Below are 23,504 nucleotides of genomic sequence, written 5' to 3'. Positions count from 1 at the left end.
AGTTCAGAGACAGGCTACCTCTCCTTTTTAATTAAGTCACACATTTGCATTGAATGGAAGGCGTTCAATTACTTTATCAGATTTGGAGCTGCTGAATTATTAATACAGTTTAATTGCAGTGTTCTCCCCGAATTCCCGCTTCCAACATGGAATCCTTCCCATGGTCTGTACGAGCTGAGGTGTGTCGCTGCCTAGGTACATACATCCAGGAGTCACTTTAAACCTGTCATGGTTATTTAATTTTGTTAATTTGCAAAGAGTTGACACCCAGCCTCTCTGAATAATTCCTGCAATAGGAGGAGACGTTTGACCAGATTTATTTGTAATTGTGCTTTCAGGATGCACACCCACTTTTGAGATGAACGTATGGCAATAGTCACCTGCTACTGGGAAGTCCATAACAGAATTTAATTTGCAAGCCTGCAAGTAATCTTTTGACTCACAACTGTTCGTTTAGCCACTGTTCAAAGTTACGACAGCCCTCAAAAAAAGTGATCCCTGATTTATGATCTTTCCAGCATCCCCACGGTCATAGGATCAAAATTCAGAGACTTGGCAAATGACACATGAGCCAACGCAACCGGAGGAAGTGTGATACACTTAATGACGGGAGATGTGGCAAAAAGGTCTTAAAATCGGGCAGGACTCCCTTAACAACTGCCTTGCTTAGCAATCGATATTCTGGTCCCAATTTTGGTCGTAAGTCGAGGATTACCTGCACTCTGAGGAAGCCTTCAACCTTCTCTTGAGACGGTTGATTAAACATCTCACAGCCGGTTCAAATTCTCATAAATCCTTGTATCCTTTTACAAGGCAAACTTTATTGCCCAACTCTCTTCCTCTTGGTGCAGTTGCGCATGAATCAAATCTTCAACAAAAGCTGTACATAAAGTTGTACATAAAGTACCAAATCTTTTGAGTAAAGGGGCATAAAAAATTGGGTGAAGACCGGGTTGTAGAAACCAGCATAAAAACAAATTTCACAATGGTGCCAGCAAAGTCAAGGTCAAATGATTTGCAAGTAATACAAGAGAACAAAAGACAATGTAAGGAAAGGAGCCCTTTGTCCTTCTGTGTCTTTTATGTACACTGAGAGCATATGCACCAAGACAAATTCCTTGTGCATCCAATCACATTCGGCCAATAAAATTCTATTCTATTCTCTTCTATTCTCATCCATGGAACCTAAGGTATCACTGCCCGTAAGTTGCATTACTATGGACCACTGGCTACCTTGAGTAACAGAAAAACTAGATTAATTTTACTTTGCAAAGCAAAGTTGGAAAGAACTTTATCAGGAAAAAAAAATGTTTTTCTTTTCACCAGCAGAGCATAAACAAACATTACATTAAAGGGCTTAACTCTTTGCTGTTGTTACTCAACGAACATTTGCTATCTCTGCGAGGTGACTCTACCAATAAAATCTATTTGGGACAGATTCTTGAAGACGCAGACACTAAAAGTACAATATCAGAGGTAGTCTTTCTTTTTGTTGTTGTTTAATTTAGTGAAGTACTTGTAAAATATTGCTAAAATATCATACGCTTTTTTTTTTTAGAACATTGCTAACGACAAAAATCTGCCCATTGAAGTATCAGAAAGTAATTAAAATGTGATAAAGTGCATTTTACAACCGAGTGCAACTGGAAAGGCTACCTAGAGGGAACAAATTACCTTTTCAAAATTGCTAAGATTAAGAGTTGCGGGTAATTGTTCAATCTCAATTCACAGTGTTTTTTTTTAAAGTACATATTTGGCTGACAACTCTAATATTTATCCAGCTGTAAAAGTCATAGATCAAAATAGGTCAAATTACGCAGCTAGATTTGGACAGGTGTTTTTTTTCCCCCTTTCCTTTGTTAAGAGTGAACACAACAAACTCATCAAAATAATTCGGAGAACTGGTGCTTGATGGTTAACTAATGAACAAAACGAAATAACTATAACCCTCAATATCTGCAATGTTTAGCAGAATCTATATCTGAACATAAAATTTGGCAGGAAATGTCGCCTGGCGGAATGGGGCGTATTTTAAAACTGACGTGTCTGATTTTAGGCATTAAAACAAAAAAAAAGAAAGAAGAAGAAGAAGGAAAACAAAACCCTCTGCTCTAGAGAAATAAATAGTTTGCAAACAGAGCTGACTTGCTAGTTGGGATATTCAAATGCCCAACCCAGATTGTGTGCAACTGTGCATAAAAATAATTCCAACTGCAATAAAACTGCCCTTTTCCCTTAACCAAAGCGCTCTGCCTTTATGGCCATCTAGGTTTGCACTGCAGACCATAGATGCCATTGTCTTGTCCTGTTGTTATGGCTAGAAGTTTTATTGCAATGCCACCATTGATGCTGCTGCTGCTGCTGCTACTACTACCTCTGAGAGCAATCGGAAATAATCCCTACCCAACTGAAACAGTGCTGGTTTTGTTAAGAAAACCTTCATGCATACGCAGCCGGGTAGACAATCCCAGCATGTAGAGTACTACACTTCCGACAGAGATACCCAGAGAACCATTGACCTGGACTACAACGCGTATATATCCAGATGTTCTAAATACCCAGATGAGCCAAGCTCCCTGTGGAAAGTGCATTAGATCTGGCGGTCCAGTTCGACTTTCACGGAAGCGCAAAGCACATCCGTAGGCACCAGAGTGACCCCCCCCCCAAAGTCAACTGGTTGGCTTCAATGCCAATCCCAAGGACGATATTTCCATCCTGGCCCATTGGGGGGGGGGTGATGCGTTTTGGAGATCCGTCGAAGGTCCTTATTCTTCCAAACAGTGCACACCCCTAAAAACCATGCCCATTGATAGGTAAGAGCAAAGTTTGCAAGGTGCATCCGAGAGAGGAAGAAGGCACGAGCCCGTTAAGAGAATCACATGTAGTTTCCTTTCTCTTCTACGGCTATCTCCTGGGAGCAATTCAGGTTGGACCATCATGGCTTAGGATTGTAATTAGCCACCATCAGATAAGGAAGACCGGGGAAGCCCTATGAAAGATAACTGTTCCATGTGGGATTTGTTACATTCGATTCTGGGATCAGTTGACAGCCGGACGGTTCGGTTGAGCATCTTCAAATTCAGCAGGTGTGGTGTCCCTTCTTTAACTCTTCTGCCAACCCTGTCTTGGGAGAACCTCTCTGGATGTTAGCCAAGCCACCATTCACGGGACAGCTGTCCCCCGTGCCTGTTTCCCGGCCAAGAATCTGTCTTTGCACCAGTTTGCAATAAAGGCCGCCTTCTTCCATAAGCTGCGTATGCGTCCCTTGTTGTACCACGCGGCCCTTGTCGAGAACAATGATGTGGTGTGCCTTTTCCACAGTGCTCAGTCGATGGGCGATGACCAGGACCGTGTGATTCTGCACATGCCCATAAATAGCTTTCTGAATCTGCCAAGAAGAAGAAAGGTGGATTACATCAAGAAAAAGACATACCCATTTTTTCCGCCCAAGGTACCCCATCACCCAAACACTCTCCCCAAATCACACAGGAAAGTAACAACAACAACAACAGAGTTGGAAGGGACCTTGGAGGTCTTCTAGTCCAACCCTCTGCCCAGGCAGGAAACCCTACACCATTTCAGACAAATGGTTATCCAACATTTTATTTAAAATTTCCAGTGTTGAAGCATTCACAACTTCTGCAGGCAAGTTGTTCCACTGATTAATTGTTCTAATTGCCAGGAAATTTCTCCTTAGTTGTAAGTTTCTTCTCTCCTTGATTAGTTTCCACCCATTGCTTCTTGTCCTGCGCTCAGGTGCTTTGGAGAATAGCTTGACTCCCTCTTCTTTGGGGCAACCCCTGAGATATTGGAAGGCTGCTATCATGTCCCCCCAAGTCCTTCTTTTCTTTAAACTAGACATAACCAGTTCCTGCAACCGTTCTTCATATGTTTTAGCCTCCAGTCCCCTAATCATCTTTGTTGCTCTTCTCTGCACTCTTTCTAGAGTCTCCACATCTTTTTTACATCGTGGCGACCAAAACTGAATGTAATATTCCAAGTATGGCCTTACCAAGGCATCATAAAGTGGCATTAACACTTCACGTGTTCTTAGTAGTCGATCTATTCACCCGTGAGAGCTTCCGATCAATTAAAACACCAAAACAGGAGTAACAGGAACAGAGCAGGTTTAAATAAAACCCCTCGAGTCCTTATTAATAATATAGCTATGTTCAAAACATGTTTAATCAAGTTAGGAGCGGTGATCACCCGTGAAGCTCAAGTTTAGTTGGGATTAATTTTGATAATTTGATGGTAGTTTGTATAAACACAGCCTGTCTTCAATATTTTGGGGGGAGACCAGTGGTGGGATTCAGCCGGTTCGCACCACTTCTGGAGACCCGGTTGTTAACTTTCTGAGCAGTTTGGTGAACTGGTTGCTGGAAGAAATCATTAGGGCAGAGAACCGGTTGTTAAATTATTTGAATCCCACCATTGGGGGAAACCCCCGAAAATGTATCCCTTGGCTAAACCTAACCTTTGGCTCTTATATTGATTTTTATTTTTTATTTTTTCCTCAAGGATTTACTTGACCATCTTCAATTAAAGTCGGCAATGTGACGTGGCTGGGGAATTCTGGGAGTTGAAGTCCGCACACCTTAAAAGTTGCCATGACTTAAGAGATAGAATTCATTTTTTGTTCGCAAAAAGTCAATCTTAGCTAACAACAAATTCTGCCGAAGCTTCAGGAAGTCTGAACAGGAAGCCCCCATCTTGCTCACCGCATGTTCACTCTCTGCATCTAACGCACTTGTAGCTTCGTCCAAAATCAGGATCGGTGGGTTCCTGATTAAAGCTCTCGCGATAGCCACTCTCTGCTTCTGACCGCCCGACAGTTGGGTTCCCTTCTCCCCAGCTTCTGCAAGAGGAAGGAAACAAAGGGGGGGGGGGGGAAACCCAGAATAGTAAAATCTGCAGGACTTTTTTTTTTTATAAGCCATCCTGTCAGCCAATGTCAACCTGACTTCAACAACAACGATAAAATTAATATGCCTCTTAAGGTGGTGCTTACGGCCCCAATTTCAGAGCTGCACGAAGGATTGTGTGGTGTTGTGGCCCACCAGCGGAGCTGGCAGCAGAGTCGGACAGTGAGGAGGTTGGGGAGGAACTTGGGCCAGTCGGACGAGGGCTCTGCATCAGAGGCAAGAGAGGGAGCTAGACAGCAGCGAGGCAGAGGAACAGCTGGAGCCTGTTCCCAGTCTGCGCATGCGCAGAGCTGCCAGAAGACAAGAGCAACTAAGAAAGCAGGGTCGACTTGGGAGTAAAGCCACAGCTTGGAGGTGATTGGCCCCTCCCATAGGAAACAAAAGAGGAGCGAACGGGGAGGGGGCTTTTGCAGGAAACAATTCGTTTGGTTGGTCGTTTCAAGAGTTTCAAGATCCGTCCGTGAATCCCAGAGACTCTGTGCCAAGTTTTGCCTTGCAATGCATTTGGAAACTACTGACATGGCAGCTTGCCAAGCAAGATAAGGTCTGTGTGGATAAATATTCCTTTGAAAAACTGTTTGGACAGGCCTCGCTGACTGTGAATGAAAGGCATTCACAGTCGTGTAAATAAAAGGGGTTTAGCCAGGACCAAGGCTCTGCTTCGTGGTTTTTAAGGGAAGCCTAGGTCAGAACATGCGGTGTCAGATCCTACCTGTGTGGTAGCCGTCTTGCAATTCCATAATAAAGGTGTGGGCGTTGGCATTTTGGGCAGCTTGAACAACTAATTCGTACGGGCCTGAATCCAAACCGTAAGAGATGTTCTTTGCAATGGATCGGGCAAACAGGACCGGCTCTTGGCTCACCAGGGAGATCTAAAAGGACAACGGGGTTCAGCGAGGATGAAGAGAAGAACTAGTGAAGAAACTGAATGATTATCATCACTCACAAAGCAAAATGAATGATGGAAATTACAGGATGTCATGTGCCTTGGTGAATTATGCAGCAGCTTACAATCCACCCTCATTTTATTTATTTATTTTATTTATTAGATTTCTATACCGCCCTTCTCCCGAAGGACTCAGGGCGGTGTACAGCCAGAATAAAAACACAAACAATATACAGTTAAGAACAAAATTAAAAAACTTATTATACAGTTGGCCGAAACTTTAAAACATTTAAAATCTAAAAACCCGTTAAAGTTCATATAAAATTTAGAAATATAAAATTTAGAATTTAAAATATGACAAAAACTTAGGCCAGCCCCGCGCGAATAAATAAATACGTTTTCAGTTCACGGCGAAAGGTCCGAAGGTCAGGTATTTGGCGTAAACCAGGGGGAAGTTCGTTCCAGAGGGTAGGAGCCCCCACTGAGAAGGCTCTCCCCCTGGGGGCCGCCAGCCGACATTGTTTGGCGGACGGCACCCTGAGAAGTCCCTCTCTGTGTGAGCGTACGGGTCGGTGGGAGGCCTGAGGTAACAGTAGGTCGGTCCCGTAAATACCCAGGCCCTAAGCCTCATGACTCTTCCGGGAACTATCTTCTCTTGTATCTACAGGTAGTCCTTGACTTACGACTGCAACAGAGCCCAAGATTTCTGCTGCTAAGCGAGACATTTGTCACGTGAATTTTGCTCCATTTTACAACCTTCCTTCCTACAGTTGTTAAGGGATTTGCTGCAGTTGTTCGTTTGGTAACCTGGTCGTTAAGTGAAATCTTGCTTCCCCGTTGACTTTGCTTGTCAGAGAGTCACCAAAAGAGATCACATGACCCACCCACCTCCAGGACAGAACACCTGTCATAAATATAAGCCAATTGCCAAGCGGCCGAATTTTAATCACTCAACGTGGGGATGTTGCAATGGTCGTGTGAAAAACGGTCGTAAGTCACTTTTTTCATTGTCACTAGACAAACTGTTGTAACTCGAGGACTACCTGTATTTCCTTGAATATGATGCTGAACCATCACTCAAGGAACCAATTCCCTCCGTTGTGGGAATCCATGATCAGCTCTTCACACTTTACACATTTTGCAGTCAAAAGAAAGCGAGAATTGGTTTTATTTAACCAATGGAACTCGGTAGCTATGAGCTACAGGGAGAAATGAGACCGTTAGAAGCCTAAAGCTTCCACAGAGATTTCATTACAAGTACTTGCAAACTACTTCCGCAACTTGGAAGGCTAGGAAATTCTTTTTTCTTGGAAACGTAATCTTATCATACTCAGCCATATCTAAGGATCCAGCCATTGGCGATTCATACCACCGAGTGAAGATACTTGTGTTGATACATATCGATAGGTTGTCCATCCAGAAGAACCTGGCCCTCTTGAAGAGGGTAGAAGTTCTCTATGATGTTGACGCAGGAACTCTTCCCGCTGCCTGAAGGACCCACCAGCGCGGTCACCTTCCCAGGATGGAGAGTGAAGGAGACATCCTACAAGACAAGCAGATCGTCATCGTGTCTCATCCGTGACTTTCCAAGGCTAGGTGCGCGCCAAGAGCTGGAGGTCACTTCAAAAGACATTCCTTGGTTCCCAACCAAAACTCCAAAAGGACCAATATGGAGAAAGTGTAGTTTTAGAACCATGGCAGAAAGTTTAGCACTTGTTCTTTTTGTCACTCTTCTTTAGATTTGGAATTTCGTGTCCTTGAAAAAAAACAACTGGAATTCTGGACGAATGAAAATCTCCATCTAAAGCAATAGACCTGTTTTACGTACTACTTCAGCAAAGCTATAGCTTAAGGTTAGTTTATTAAACAAAGCATGGCCCCAGAGTGCTTTGTACACATAACACACAAAGACCCAACGAACATATAGACAGCATGTTGTGTGAATGCAGCCCAAACCTTCAAATTTCTAGGTTCTATCATATCGCAAGATCTAAAATGGACAGCTAACATCAAAAACATCATTAAAAAAGGACAACAAAGAATGTTCTTTCTGCGCCAATTCAGTAAGCTCAAACTGCCCAAGGAGCTGCTGATCCAATTCTACAGAGGAATTATTGAGTCTGTCATTTGCACCTCTATAACTGTCTGGTTCGGTTCTGCAACCCAACAAGAAAAACACAGACTTCAGAGGATAATTAGAACTGCAGAAAAAATAATTGCTACCAACCTGCCTTCCATTGAGGACCTGTATACTGCACGAATCAAGAAGAGGGCCGTGAAAATATTTGCAGATCCCTCGCATCCTGGACATAAACTGTTTCAACTCCTACCCTCAAAACGACGCTATAGAGCACTGCACACCAGAACAACTAGACACAAGAACAGTTTTTTCCCGAAGGCCATCACTCTGCTAAACAAATAATTCCCTCAACACTGTCAGACTATTTACTGAATCTGCACTACTATTAATCGTTTCATAGTTCCCATCGCCAATCTCTTTCCACTTATGACTGTATGACTATAACTTGTTGCTGGCAATCCTTATGATTTATATTGATATATTGATCATCAATTGTGTTGTAAATGTTGTACCTTGATGAAGGTATCTTTTCTTTTATGTACACTGAGAGCATATGCACCAAGACAAATTCCTTGTGTGTCCAATCACACTTGGCCAATAAAAATTCTATTCTATTCTATTCTATTCTATTCTATTCAAAGCTACTCAAACTATATCCAACAATAGATAGAAAGGAGCATTGGAAATTTGGGTGCGAGCCTCATGAGGACCAAACAGGTAGTAAGAACTGTAACTTCTGCATATGATAATTTACAAAGCATTTTGTTATCCTGTCTTCCTACGGCTAACACCGACAAGGCAGAATTTGAAGCTTTGAGTAGCCCATACAGACCAAAAATGCAGAGGTATGAGACACTTACCTGTAAGACTTGGGATGAAGGGCGGGTACGGTAAGCAAAAGTGACATTCTTGAATTCCAATTTTCCTTCCAGTTGGCTAGGGGCCAGGGTCCCATCGTTCAACATCGTGGGTTGGCGGTCTATGAACTCAAATACCTTTTCAGCAGCTCCCACACCCTGCATGAGGCCGCTGTAAACTGAACCAATGGACTAAAAGAGAGAAAGAAAGAAAAAAATAGTAGAAGGTATTGTCATTTCATGAAAAAAAAAAAAAATTACTGTCCAATAGGGGTCGTAAGAAGAGCTAATTGTTCTGCATTTGATAAGAAATATATCCGAGGAAATACAGCTCGAGATAAGAGAAATTTTATATTTCTGCCTTTGAGGAATTCTAAATTGTAGATTGCAGACTTCGGCTCAGAATCTGCAACAGTTCTAACCCATGAAAAGGGTAAGTCTACAATTAAAATGCCATCAGACCAGCAGTGAAATGTTCCTGGTTCAGACCGGATTGGCTGATCCGGTAGCGATGGCGATGGGTGGTTCGGAGAACCGGTAGCAAAAATCCCTGCCCCTCCCCACCCCCCGCATGCCCAGCTGAGCCGCGCGATCATCAGAGCCTTTTTTTAAACTTTTAAAAGCATTTTTAAACAACCTATTTGGCCGAATAGGTTGCAAAAAAAATGCTTTTCAAAGTAAAAAAAAAAAAAAAGATCGCGTGCCACAGCCGATCACACACACCCTGCGCGTTGTTCCCATGCCTCTTTTTGGCATTTGGTGCGTGGTGTGCACTGCGCATGCGCAGCCAGCAAACCGGTAGTAAACTAGTTCAGATTTCACCATTGCATCAGACAACTCTGTTTTTAGCAGGGTGTTATGAAAGATCTTAGGAACAGATCCTTCTATAAAAATATTTCAAGACAACTTCAACCATGGACAGTCTCCGTATTTACAAAAACCCAGCTCGTACTGTACATATGAGAAAATATTAAAAGAAGCTCAGCTGTGATCAGAGACGGTGATTCCTTTCAAACAAGAACACAGAGATGGTCTCAAAAGTGTCACTTACCTCCATGCAGTCTCCCAAGACAAATTCATAAATAATGAAGGATATCAAGTTGCCACTCGTCATTTGCTCGGTGATCACCAGGTGGCCTCCGTAGTATAAGATGCTCACTTGAACGATGAGTAGGGTGAGCTGGAACCAAGGATAAACACCTGAATTTTGGAGCTGAACACCAACTTAACTCATGAGGGCACCAAATTGGACAAGGCTGGTCTACTTCTTCAGACACACAAAACACTTTCTTATCAGCAGCACTGATGATGTTACCTAGCTTGGTCATGAAAGGCAACCGCCAAGCTCAGAGAGCACCAAGGACCCCACAGTTCAACCCTGAGCTACAAATATTCTCTTCTGTCGGGACTTTCCTAATGTTGTGGTCCACCAGCAGCCTGAGCAGCTGGAAGCAGAGTCAGACAGTGAGGAGGCTGGGGAGGACAATGGGCCAGTCCTGGAGTCAGGGGAAGGCTCGGATGAGGGCTCTGCATCAGAGGCAGAGCCCGGGGCCATCTGGGAGCGATGTGCGGACTACGGAGCCTCCAGAGGCAGACAGCAGAGAGGTAGAGAAACAGGAGGAGCCTGTTCCTAGTGTACACATATGAAGAGCTGCCAGAAGGCAAGAGCAGCTAAAGCAAAAAGGACGACTCAGGAGTAAGGCCAGGAGATTATTGGCTCCTCCCATAAGGCTTAAAAGAGCAGCAACAGCTCTTGGGCTCTTTGTAGGAAAGCAACGTTGCTACATTTGTTTCTAGTCGGCATCTCTTGTTTCTGAACTTTGTGGGGCTTTGCCAAGAAAAGCCTTTGGCAGTGTGCCAAAGAAGATAAAGGTTGTGATAAGGCCAAAGGACTTTTTCTGAAGGACTTTGTTTTGGACTTAATTTGGACTAAGCAGAGAATGAAGTAATTCTCAGTTCTTCTAATAAAATATGTTTGTTCAGGACTGATTGTGTCTGGTAATAACTACTTGGGGCTAGGTCACAACACCTAAGCTATCAATGACACGTGAGACTTCAGGCAGCTGCTGCTGTGAACTCTGAAGAAATACTTGACACAATCAATGTGTTCTTATTTACTCTTGGCCTAGGAGAAACATCTAGTTCTTTTGGTATACAACTGGGAACCCCTTCATCTTCCTAGCTGTGTGTCCAAAGCTCAATTGAAGAAAGGACGGAAAAGATAAAAAGCAAAAAACCCATGCCCTCCATCTCTGCTTTAAGCTAACATGGAATAGAGCTCTCAGTTATTTCTCTTGAAAAGGAAGTCGGAGGAAGAGAGAAGGGGAACGCCTTTCAACCTACTCCATTGGACCACACGTAGTACGTATAAGCCAGAGCCTCCTTTTTGTTGAGTTGGTAGACTTGCTGCAATTTCTCCGAGTAGACATCAGCCTCGGCTTCCTCGTTGGCAAAACTGCGAACTGTCCTCATAGCGGAGATGGTTTCTTCGGCGGTGTTATTCGCCTTGGCCAAAGCGTTCTGGACTTCTTTAGAGAGCTTCTACTTGGTAAAAAGAAAGGAGGAGAAGAGTCACTTCTGAAAAGGTCCTACTTCAACAGTTCCCCAAGGTGTCCTCAACTAGGGAGCTCACACGGAGTTCCAGATGCTAAATACAAATACATCTATGTGCATATATGTGCAATCGGTATCCAGGTCCATATGTGGCTTTGAGAAGAAAACTGTGGTGGAATGTCGTCTGGATTCCCAGAAGGGAGGGGCTGCATTCCAGAGGACTAAGAGACAGCAAAGTTTAGAGTTTCATTGGGAGGAAGAGAGTTAAGACAGCTCCTCCCTAGAAGTTCTCAGAATATTATCTTTAGCGATGCAAGTAGTTGCTTTAGTTTGGCAAGATTCTGTCTGCAGGTGAGGAACATTAAAGGTAACTGTTTATGAGTAATTCTGAGCACCTTTCATAGTTTTGGGACAAAACTCAACATTGGCCTACAAATATTTGAACAATATGTGATCATTCAGATATGTCAATTCACCTGACCGCAACTGACAACAGAAGGTTTAAGAGGTCTTCCCCCCAACATGGCAAATAATTAAAGGAATATCCGACCATTCTAAGACCCCCATAAAACCAACCTTATAATATTTCCCGTAAACGTCTGACATCAGCATGATTATAGGGAAGCCCATGAAGGTCACCAAGGACAGCTGCCACGAGAGACTAAACATGAAAACTATGACCCCGGTGGCTTTGACCAGGTTGCGCAGAAAGATGTTGATGTTTTGGGAGACGAGATCGCTCACAATGGTTGTGTCTGATGTCAGTCGGGAAATGATGTCGCCTGCGAGAGAGGAAGGAGGACAAAAGATCAGCGGAAAAGAAAACATAACAAGAGAATAAAATCTATAGAAAACGGCACTGAAGAAATATTAGGACTCTGATTTTCCAACGCAGCCAATATTTTTAAATTTCAGAAACTTTTAAGCGATGGGGAATTCTGGGAGTTGTAAAGTTGAGTTGTAAAGTTGAGAAACACTGGTCTAGACTAAACGCATTCACTCCACCAGACTACAAATTCTTCTGAACTACAATTCCCAGGCAGCCTGGTCAGTGATTCTGCAATTGATCAATATTTGCAGGGTGATGGGATCCCACGCTCCTGACTTCACCAAAAAGGTAGAGAAACTCACCGGTGAGATTTTCATCAAAGAAACTCATTTCCTGCACCACTAGCGACCGAAACAGTCTGTTACGGAGGCGGATATTCAGTCTAGCGAAGACCAGGGTGAAGAGGCCACCTCGGATACCTGCGGTAAATGAACTGATTGCAGATAAGAGATGTTATAGGATCGACAGAGACCAACAAAACAACACCCCTAAGCCCAGGATTACCTGTACGCTATCAAGAAAGAAATGCATCGGAGAGACACCCGTAGGATTCAACTCAGATTTTGCTCCCAACGTTCCATTGAAATGTAATTTTAAAACCAAGAGAGAATATTCTGCGAAAGCAGTATCTTTACTGGACAGGAATAAAATCTGGACGTTTTGCATGGAACTCCATCTGCAAGGTTCTGTAAAGGAGATCCAATATCTTCCAATATCTAAGGGGCTGCCACAAAGAAGAGTCAATCTACTCTCCAAAGCACCCGAAGGCAGGACAAGAAGCAACGGATGGAAACTAATCCAGGGAGAGAAGCAACTTGGAACTAAGGAGAAATTTCCTGACAGCGAGAACAATTAATCGGTGGAACAACTTGCCTCCAGAAGTTGTGAATGCTCCAACGCTGGAAGTTTTTAAGAAGAGATTGGCCAACCATTTGTCTAAAATGGTGTAGGGCTTCCAGCCTGAGCAGGGGGTTGGATTAGAAGACATCCTTTCAAACTCTTTTATTCTGTATCCTGGGATATTTCAGTTTGAGGGATTTCTTAACTTCTCCTGACCTTGACTGGCCACACCATACCTTTCCCTTCCTGCAAGTTTTCCCGCACACATACAAAAACTCCATGGAAAGAGCAGAGTGTCAGGGTTCTAAGTAATATATCCATATCAAGCAAACCTCCCAGGATTATTCCACGTAATTCTACTCATTTTAACTTTTGTCCTTTCCACAATTGTAGAACCTGCAATTTCTTGGAAATCTGGGCCCTACCTAAGAGACAACCTAAATCACAACCTTGGAACCACTGCAAGACACAACCACCAAACTTTCCAATCTTCAGGCTATGAGGTAGCAAACATACCAACACTCTTAACAAAGCTACCTTCCAATGGCTAGCAGGGCCATGATCACCACTGCCTTGGAAAACTGGTCCATGGACTTCTGGATGACTATCCCGTCAATGGCCTGGCCAGTGTAGTATGGGAGGAAGGTTTCCCCTGTTGGGAAGCAAAGAAATTAGAATAAAAGTGAAAAGCCAACCAGGACATAAGTCAAGGATTTTGGGGGTCAACTTCAGAGCAATTTCTTTCCTCAAGTCTCAAAAGATTTGAAAAAGTTGGGAATTAGTTCATGGTGCTAAGGAAAGAAGGGCCAGCGGCCATCTACCAGATGTTTCAGATCACAAGAGAAGGGACCACTCATCTTCTCAGTGATGTCAACTGGAGTTTAAGAATGTTCTCCACCCTTTGATAACCCCACTACAATGGTAACCTCCAATTTGATATTGATCTTTCCCACAAAACCACCATATGTTGGGTAAACGTTATTTTAACCAACACCTACGCCACCACTTCTACTGCGACAAACTTTCGAGCACAACACAAAGGCAATAAGGAGCGTTCCATGTCGTTCTATTTTTACACCCAAATCACTCACCTAAAGCGGCTAGTAAGAGGAAGAAAAAGGCCACCACAAGGAAGTAGACATCTGGCCTAGTGTAGGACAGGAGTTTACAAATGGTGGCAGCTGAGGCCTCCTCTTTCCTTCCCCGAACCCCAGGAGAACTGGGGTCTCCAATGTCTTCTCCTTCAGCCCTGGATTCTGAATTAATCCCCAAGGTATCCCTGGCAGGGGTCACAGAGGAGAGCAGCTGCCAGAAGGAGAAGGTGGCCACCAACGAGATGTAAGTCCAGGCGAACAAACCCCAAAACCAAGGATCCTTGAAGGTCTTTCTCACTTCAGAATAAAGAAGTAATTTGACCAGGGCATAAATCCCAATCGCCAGACAGACCAAGATGATAAAGATCCGAGATCCTTTCAACCGTTTGGGACCGTAACTGGTGTTTTTGGCCACCCCAATGGAAGCCCCCAAGAGTAGGCAGCTGCGATACAAGCAAGACCCCCAAATATCCAGCATGGAGTCGAAGATGTTGAAGTGCTTGAGATCCTGAAGGATGGTCCTGCTGTGGCGGTTGTATTCGTACAACAGGGTGGTCAACGTCACGTCCATCCCTATGAAGATGAGGGTGCTGGTCACCGCTGCCCAGGCACGCATCTTAAACTGGTTCCAGATTGAGGTAGAGAGGTAGGAATCGTAAAACAGAATTGAAGGGAGAGACCTGAAGCTCCTAGACCAGGGTTAACACCAACATCACGGCTCAGTTTTTCCTGCAAGAGAAGAGAGAACAGGACAAGGTACTCACCCGTGACGTCTTAACATTGGATTACTGCAATGCTCTCTACATGGGGCTCCCCTTGAAGGGCATCCGGAGGCTGCAGTTAGTCCAGAATGCGGCTGCGCGGGTGATAGAGGGAGCCCCTCGTGGCTCCCGTATAACACCCATCCTGCGCAGACTGCACTGGCTACCTGTGGCCTTCCGGGTGCGCTTCAAGGTTTTGGTGACCACCTTTAAAGCGCTCCATGGCATAGGGCCGGGTTATCTACGGGACCGCCTACTGCTACCGAATACCTCTCACCGACCCGTGCGCTCTCACAGAGAGGGACTCCTCAGGGTGCCGTCAGCGAGGCAATGTCGTCTGGCGACGCCCAGGGGAAGGGCCTTCTCTGTGGGGGCTCCCACCCTCTGGAATGAACTGCCCCCAGGACTTCGTCAGCTTCCGGACCTTCGGACCTTCCGCCGCGAGCTTAAAACATACCTATTTAACTGCGCAGGACTGAGTTAGATTTTAGTTTGTGGGTTTTAACTTGGGTTTTAATTTTTTATATTTTTAATTATTAAGCTTTTGAATAAGTTTTTTAATTGTTTTTAGATTGTATTTATTGCTTTTAAATGCCTGTAAACCGCCCTGAGTCCTTTGGGAGATAGGGCGGTATATAAATATAAACAAAAAATAAAATAAAATAAACCATGATTGACCCAGGGGTGGTATTCACTTACTTTCCCTACTGGTTCGCAAATGCGAGCGTGCTCGCATGCGCCACCTCCACGTATGCACAAGGCCTTCCACGCAAACAGAGCATCAAAAACAGGACGTGATGACGTCCGGGTGGGTGGGTGGAGCCTCCTGCAGTTGCCGCTGCTACAGGTTTGTCCGAACCAGATAGAACTGGCTAAATACCACCATTGGATTGACCCAAGTTATAGTTGCTGGGCTTGTTTTGCACGACCAAGGAACAAGGAAGGAGATGGCTGGGCACCAAATCATGATGGTTTTCAACTAGATCTCACGAGCACCACATTCGCCGTGTTAAGAGTGCTTTTGTAACTTGGTACAAGCAACCCTCAACTTACGACCATTCAGAGTTACAACAGACCTCCCCGGAGCTACTTACAAACCCGATGAACCACTCATTGGATACAATGGGTTTGCTTAATGGCTGCCATGTTTGCTTAACAGCCACTGTAAAAGATAAGGTATAAAATCGAACCCCTGATGACCCACTTAATGATTGGCACAACCATAATTCTGGGCTCATTTCTGGTCGTAAGTCGAGGACTACCTGTATAAACTTCCAAATACTTTTGATGGTCCTCTATACCTATATAAGTCGCTATATTCCTACCCACTTCTTTTAAATTCTCCCTTTTTATATATATCTTTTGCATCGTCTAGCTTTTGAGCATTGTTTTTAGATGTTTATTTTAATTCTCATTCTCTCTCTTTCTCTTTTATTCTTCTTTTTCCTGGCTGCTCCCCACACTCTTACGTTGGTCTATGGCTGTTATCAGGATTTTATTTGATATCCATATTTTCTGGAATAAATTATAATAAACCACCTTTGCAAATCAGGCTGCCTGGCTGTGTAAAATAGGAAGTGGAACAACCAACTGAATTAGCCTTATGACAAGCCGATGGTTTAAAAATAATGAATATGCCCTCAATTGTTTGTTGCTTTTCAATTTTAAACAGGCATCCAGGGAGAAACCTTCGCCTCTCAGCATCCCTTTAATGAGAATTTGAAAGTAGACCAGCAATCCAATGACTGTATTTTCTTGGAAAAAAATAAAAACGACAAACCTAGAAAAGGGGGCAAATCCAAAAAACCTATTCATAAGGATCAAAAATATTAATTATCTTCATAACTTCGCACGACGAAGAAAAATCCAAAACAAGCCCACAAAAACCTTGACAGAAAGGCACAACCCAATAAAAATATCTAAAATCCAGCCCTAGAGACAATAAAATTCATTTTTAAAAAAGACCATTCGGTTTCCATTCCAGTTTTTCCAGAGGTAATGTGCCACACTCTGCATTCAGTGGTACCATTTCTGGAGTAAAAGAGGAAGGATAAAAATAAAGGAGAAAATTGGTTTCCAGAAAAATAAATCAGCTTTCTGAAATAAAGGACGATCCTTAATAATAAAGGATGGATGGTCCTGTAACCATGGACTGCTAGGCCGTTTGACTGTTGCCATGGAAACATTGAAAGTTAGTCCTTCCTTCCTGTCTGGTTTTTTTTTTTTTTGTAACATATTTTTTCCCCGCTTTTCATCCAAATCTTAAACCAAATTTCTGAATGGACAACCGTATATTCCTAATTATTATTTAATCTGAAGCTTTCAGGAAAAGTACCGGATGATCCAGGGAACGGAATTACATCAAGCTTGTTAGGCTAAGAACTCTCACAGAGGACTCCAGGCCCTATCGGCCATGGCTAAGGATGATGGGCCCTGAAGTCCATCCTTTCTGGAAGAGGCAGGAAGCAGAAAGAATTGGACAGGAAGGGAAATTTAAAAAACAACAACACCTCTTCGGTTTTAATCTTTCTGGTTAAGCACAAGCCATAGAAACTAGAGAGGACGTTGCTTTAACCAATGCTATAAATAAATGGGATTTAAAAGCATCCGGGTTTTATAAGGGATTTTTTAAACCTCTCTATCGAACTTCCCTTCATCTAGCTGCATCCTTTCCACATCAAAAGCTAATCCGAACAGAAAAATCAGCTAGCAGGGTGAAGTTTGTTAAGGATGCGATGCAGAGCAAGCTGTTTTTCTAAATAAAATTAAAAAAAATAATGCAAATTCACCACTTTGCTACAAAATGTCGATTATTTAAAACTGCAATGGGTTTATAAATCTTACCTTATATTTAATTCGGATAACGGAGTGAAAAACTCTGTTTTTGAAAATCTGGGAACATCTTTGGGAGATGCTCAGGTTTTTATTCTTATACCAATCAACCCAGAAGGAAGACATTCCAAATTGCACCTAAAAGATACTTAGACCGGAGATAAATTCTTTTTTAAAACAAACAAACAAACAACCACGCACCCTATAAAGTTGCTGGCCTATCTTTTTATATTCCCTTTGGTTTTTTTCCCCTTGTCTTAACATCTGCAGAAAATATCTACTCAACTTCGATCACCTTTATAACTTCGGGGCCAACAAAAGATTCGGTGTAAAGGCTCCGAAATCCTGAATGGAGGATGGTGTGGGGGGAAAGGGGGACACATCCAAATTTAAGGAAGCTTAATTTCACTCCAATGAAGCACACTTAATAAGCCCCAAAGCTCCTTGCCAGAATCTGCCAAGTCATTTAAAGAGGAGGGAAAAAGCAGTGCAAAAAATTGGAACTTTTCAGCCGGCACGATAAAATCTAATTTATAGACACGATTTCACGCCTTGCCTTGCTTTGATCCGATACGCTCCTTGCCAAAAATAAAAAAACCCACATTTTTTATATTCTTATTCCTTTTACAGTTGGCAGAGAGGTCTGCAATAAAGGTGCTGGATCTGCCCTTAAATGAAAGGGGGGGGGGATTGACTTCGATGGGAGGGAGGGATCCATTTGATCAAAGGATGGCAAGCCAGCTTCCTGATAATATTCCAGATAAAGCAACTAGGCTGCTCAGATGCTCCCACACCCCAAAAAAATCCCACTTTCCACTAGATTCAAAACACGCAGGGAAGAGACTGAGTCAGCCCAATCCATCTACTGCAGTGGACGAAAGATGGGCACGAAAGAGGCTGCGAGGGAAGTTACCCAGATCTTAACTTATTTCCCGGGCGTGACTCAGTCATTTTGAGAAGAAAAAAAAAACAGCAGGGGAAAAAAAAAGATCCTTGAATCCCCCCATAAAAGCCCCCCATTTCTACCCCCAGAGTCCAGGGTAGATCATTTGCAAAATTCAAGGTTGTTCCAAAAACTGGCTGGATGGTTGGGGGAGTTACTGGATGCATGCAAAGCATCCCAAATCATCATCATTTATTTTATTTATTATTTTGTCATAACAATATATGTAGGTATCATACAAAAAGATTATATAATATATAAACACATATGTGAGTAAATATAAGGAGGTATAAGCATATATGTATATAGGAAGAAGAAAAGAAAAAACAATAGGACAGGATCGGTAGGCACGTTTGTGTGCTCACCATCATCATCATTTTAATTTAAATCCTTTTGAGATCCCTGCAAGGTAGCCCCCCCCCCCCCGGGCTAATGCCAGGCGCTATCAGGACCAGTGTCTGCAGCCACAGCTTGGGGGCAGCAAAGGATTAGCCAACATCGAAGCAAGCCAGCACTAAGGCAAGGTGGGCAGATCCCAGTTTAAAAGGTCTGACTCTGAACGCGTCTTGCTGCAAACCCGGGGGTTCTATTTAACTATTTCAATAGTTAAATATTTTATTTAAAATATTAAAATATTTAATATATTTCCAATATATATATATATTTTATTATATATCCAAAGCTGGGCGATTGATTCCCACGCTCGCCTGCCTTTTGCAAGCAAGGATTTGCACCTCCACACACACACACACACCGGCCCCTGCATCAAGCAAACCGAGCGTGGAAGAAAGAGAAAAATTAAAATGAAATGAAAAATGAAATGAATTAGGACAGGTGTTTTGCAGAGAAGAGAAAGACTCACCTTCCCGCAGGGAAAAAAAAAAGGCGTGGGAAGCCTCAGCTGCCTCGCTGCATCCTTCCAGGGAGGGAGGGAGGGAAGCCAGCATACACGGGTCTGGGGAGTGCACGTGTGCATGCAAAACACGCCAGTCTCCCTCCTCTTTCCTCCTTACCTGCAAGTGGAGCGCAAGGCGCGCTAATCTCCTCTGCTCGCCCTGCTGAACCGGCTCCCCGGACAAGGTCGGGAAGGGGCGGGGTCTCCGCGGGGCCCCGCCTCCCGGAGAAGCCCCGCCCACGCCTGCCTGCCTACCTTTGCAGCTGGAGGAAGATGCGAAGCCCTCCCAAAGGGTGAAGCGAAGGAAAGCGAACGAAATAATAATCACATTAATGCAAAAAAAAAAAAAAGACACAGAGCTCTGTTGCTGCAAGACACTGGCTGAATCATCCAGGGTGAAAAAGCACAAAGCTGCAAGGAAGCCTAGTGGGTGCAGCTGGGATTGCAAAACCCATAATGCGCTATGGGGGTGGGAGCAGCAAGGTGGTTTTTCCCAAGCAAGCGGGGCGCACCCGGGGTGCCCGTGTGGCATCATCGCAGCCTCCGAGTTGGCCCCTTCCAAACGACTTGAGTCTTGAGCTAATGTCATCATCATCATCATCACTACCCCTGGAGGGTCACCGCCAGGTCCTTGCATCCTGGTGGGTTCAACCTATCTTGTGGCGGTGAGTTCCGTAGGCCGTGAGAAGCGGAGCTCCTTTGGCCTCCCTGCCCAAATCCAGAGGACCAATAGATGGTAGGAAGGAAGGAAGGAAGGAAGGAGGCAGTGGTGAAATCTAAATTTTTTTAAAACTACCGGTTCTGTGGGGCGGGGCTTGGTGGGCATGGCAAGAGAAGGATACTGCAAAATCCCCATTCCCTCCCCACTCCAGGGGAAGGATATTGCAAAATCCCCATTCCCACCCCACTCTGGGGCCAGCCAGAGGTGGTGTTTGCCAGTTCTCCGAACTGCTCAAAATTTCCGCTACCGGTTCTCCAGGACCTGCTGGATTTCACCCCTGGAAGGAGGTAAGGGGAAATTGCTCCCTCCCTCCCTCCCTCCCTCCTTCCATCATTCATTCATTCATTCATTCATTCATTCATTCATTCAGTGCGGCTACCATTACTGCAATGCTCTCTACATGGGGCTCCCCTTGAGGGGCATCCGGAGGCTACAGTTAGTCCAGAATGCAGCTGCGCGGGTGATAGAGGGAGCCCCTCGTGGCTCCCGAGTGACACCTATCCTGCGCAGGCTGCACTGGCTGCCTGTGGCCTTCCGGGTGCGCTTCAAGGTGTTGGTGAACGTCTTTAAAGCGCTCCATGGCATAGGGCCGGGTTACTTACGGGACCGCCTGCTGCTACCGAATACCTCTCACCGACCCGTGCGCTCTCACAGGGAGGGACTCCTCAGGGTGCCGTCGGCGCGACAGTGTCGTCTGGCGACACCCAGGGGAAGGGCCTTCTCTGTGGGGGCTCCCGCCCTCTGGAACGAACTCCCCCCAGGACTTCGTCAACTTCCGGACCTCCGAACCTTTCGCCGCGAGCTTAAAACTTACTTATTTATCTGCGCTGGCCTGGGTTAGTTTTTAAGTTTATGGGTTTTTTAATGGATTTTAGTCTCAAATTTTAATTGTGGCCAATTTTAATAAGTTTTTTAATTGTATTTTAATTGTATTTATATTATATTGTCTATTTTACTTGGCTGTGAACCGCCCTGAGTCCTTCGGGAGAAGGGCGGTATACAAATTTAATAAATAAATAAAATAAATAAATAGCAAGGCACTCTGGTGGCCGGCGATAAAATAAATTCAAAACAAATGTCCACCCGAAATGCAAAAATTAACATGCACAGCAGCCGAAGAGGATGCTACAACTAGTGACAGTTAAGACCCAACCAGGGGACAAGGCTCTGCACACACAAAGACCCAGGTCAGGGCACGGCACGGGATATTTGCAGCCCAGATCTTTACACAGCCGCTTAGTACTACTTTGAAGCACTATGTTGGAGCACTTCAAGCGGACAAATTGGGACAGACACATGGACAAGCAATATACTTCAGTGCGTCACTCTTAATTTATTATACGGTTATTTACATATTCACAGAGGCAGTTGGGACCTGACCCCACTGTTCAGCTCAACGGCCTGAGTGTTGGTCAATCTGCCTCTTTTGCACACACAAATGCAAGGATACACACACACACACACACACACACACACCAGCGCCCAGTATTCAGAATAGCATTGTGTTGGCATTGTAGTTGTCGTGGTCTACCAGCAGCCTGCGGAGCTGGCAATGGAGTCGGACAGCGGTGAGGCTGAGGAAGAACGTGGGCCAGCCCTGGAGGCTGGGGAAGGCCTGGATGAGGGCTCTGCGTCGGAGGCTGAGTTGGGGCCAGGGCCATCGGGGAGTGATGTGCGGACTCCGGAGCCTCCAGAGACTGACAGGAGTGAGGCAGAGGAACAGGAGGAGCCTGTTCCTAATGCACGCATGAGAAGAGCTGCCAGAAGGCAAGAGCAGCTCAAGCAAAGAGGACAACTCGGGAGTAAGGCCAAGAGATGATTGGCCCCTCCCATAAGGCTTAAAAGACCAGCAATGGCGTTATGGGCTCTTTGTAGGAAAGCAATGTTGATAGCCTTGCTCCTTGTCTTGCTGCATTTATTTCTTGTCGATATCTGCTGCTTTTGAATTTTTTCAAGAAAATGAAATGGTTTCGGCTATCCATGATTCTTTTCCTGTTAATGCAGTGCACAGAGCTTGCAAAAACAAGAAAACACCACACACACCTCAAATCACAATTTCTCTGCCCTTCCATAGGCTGCTCTGCTCCCTTCTCAAAATTCCCTTTTAAGAAACCCAGACTAATTTTTCCCCATCCTTTCTTCTTTCATTTTCAAAAAAATCCTTTGCGTAAACGTTGAGGGCTTCGCTGCTCGGAGTCGCTTCGAACCGCGAGACGGGCAGCAAATAAAATTTGATCATCATAATCACGGCTGCCGAGGGGTGAGCGGGGCATTCAGCCTGGTTTGTGTGTGTTTGTTTGTGTGTAGCTGCGTAGATATTTTTATGGAGAAAATACATAAACCCATTTTACAGATGGGAAGACTGACGTCATACGGCGTGCTTGCAAAGGATGTGGGGTTTTGAAGAGAGTTTTCTTTGGTCAAAACCCAGTGCTCCGACATCACCCTATACTTATTTATAACAACAGAGTTGGAAGGGACCTTGGAGGCCTTCTAGTCCAACCCCCTGCCCAGGCAGGAAACCCTACACCATCTCAGTCAGATGGTTATCCAACATTTTCTTAAAGATTTCCAGTGTTGGAGCATTCACAACTTGTTAACTAAAATAATTTTTTTAAAACCCCAACGATGTATAGTTTTTATCAGTGGTTTGCTACCAGTTTGCTACCAGTTTGCTGGCTGCGCATGTGCACTGCACGCCAAAATGAGGGCCCGGGAAGGTAAGTAGAAAAGCGGGGGTGGGAGCTGGGATAAGCTGTGCAGTGCAGTTTAGCTTTGCTAACAAGCAGGATTTCCTGCTTTCTAGCAAAGCTAAACCCCGCTGCACAGCTGATCGTCGGAAATACCGATTCCTTCGAACTAGTAGCTTTTTTTAAACTACCGATTTGCCCGAACCTGAGCAAACCGGTAGCATTTCCCCCCCCCCCTGGTTTTTATGCAGGACTCTCCCACGAAGATAGAATTTCAATTAAACCATATTGCTCCCATCTCCTATACATATTTACTGTATATGTCTCTTGTCGGTCCTGATAGATATAGGTAGTCCTCGATTTAACGACCACAATGGAGCATAACATTTCCGTTGCTAAGCGAGAGAGTTGGTCAATGAGCTTTGTCCGGCTTTACCACTTTTCTTGCCGCAGTTGTTCAGGGAATCACTGCTGTTGTTAAGTGAGTAACCCGGTTGTTAAATGAATCTAGCATGCCCGCCCCCCCTTGACTTGGCTTGTCAGAAGGTTGCAAAAGCGGATCACATGACCCCGGGACACTGCAATTGTCGTAAGTACA

At 44.4% G+C, this 23,504-nt stretch overlaps 1 protein-coding gene across 3 annotated transcripts; it reads right to left on the bottom strand.

Moving 5' to 3' along the window:
• Positions 1–45: 45 nt before the first annotated feature.
• Positions 46–19,664, bottom strand: ABCB9 (ATP binding cassette subfamily B member 9). 3 transcript variants are annotated; one of them, XM_058158805.1, is made up of 12 exons: positions 19,614–19,664; positions 14,062–14,793; positions 13,508–13,622; positions 12,433–12,563; positions 11,878–12,083; positions 11,092–11,289; positions 9,800–9,928; positions 8,752–8,940; positions 7,181–7,354; positions 5,638–5,797; positions 4,722–4,858; positions 46–3,388 (listed from the first exon to the last, which is right to left on the bottom strand). In XM_058158805.1, the coding sequence occupies exons 2-12, from the start codon at positions 14,678–14,680 to the stop codon at positions 3,080–3,082; spliced, it is 2,367 nt and encodes a 788-aa protein (XP_058014788.1). In that variant the 5' UTR covers positions 14,681–14,793; positions 19,614–19,664; the 3' UTR covers positions 46–3,079. The 3 variants fall into 3 exon arrangements, with proteins under 3 accessions (XP_058014788.1, XP_058014790.1, XP_058014789.1); XM_058158807.1 differs by lacking the exon at positions 19,614–19,664 and adding an exon at positions 19,463–19,473; XM_058158806.1 differs by lacking the exon at positions 19,614–19,664 and adding an exon at positions 17,670–17,774.
• Between the last annotated feature and the right edge of the window lie 3,840 nt (positions 19,665–23,504).

Source organism: Ahaetulla prasina, chromosome 15 (genome assembly GCF_028640845.1).
Source record: "Ahaetulla prasina isolate Xishuangbanna chromosome 15, ASM2864084v1, whole genome shotgun sequence".
Taxonomy (NCBI): Eukaryota; Metazoa; Chordata; class Lepidosauria; order Squamata; family Colubridae; genus Ahaetulla; species Ahaetulla prasina.
This window is presented reverse-complemented; position numbering and strand designations above follow the sequence as displayed.

Coding starts and splice junctions, on each gene's coding strand:
- ABCB9 (XM_058158805.1), bottom strand. CDS start 14,680: ATGCGTGCCTGGGCAGCGGTGACCAGCACCCTCATCTTCATAGGGATG. Junction 13,623..14,061: donor CCTCTTACTAGCCGCTTTAG/GTGAGTGATTTG, acceptor GCTTCCCAACAG/GGGAAACCTTCCTCCCATAC. Junction 12,084..12,432: donor CTTTGATGAAAATCTCACCG/GTGAGTTTCTCT, acceptor CCTCTCTCGCAG/GCGACATCATTTCCCGACTG.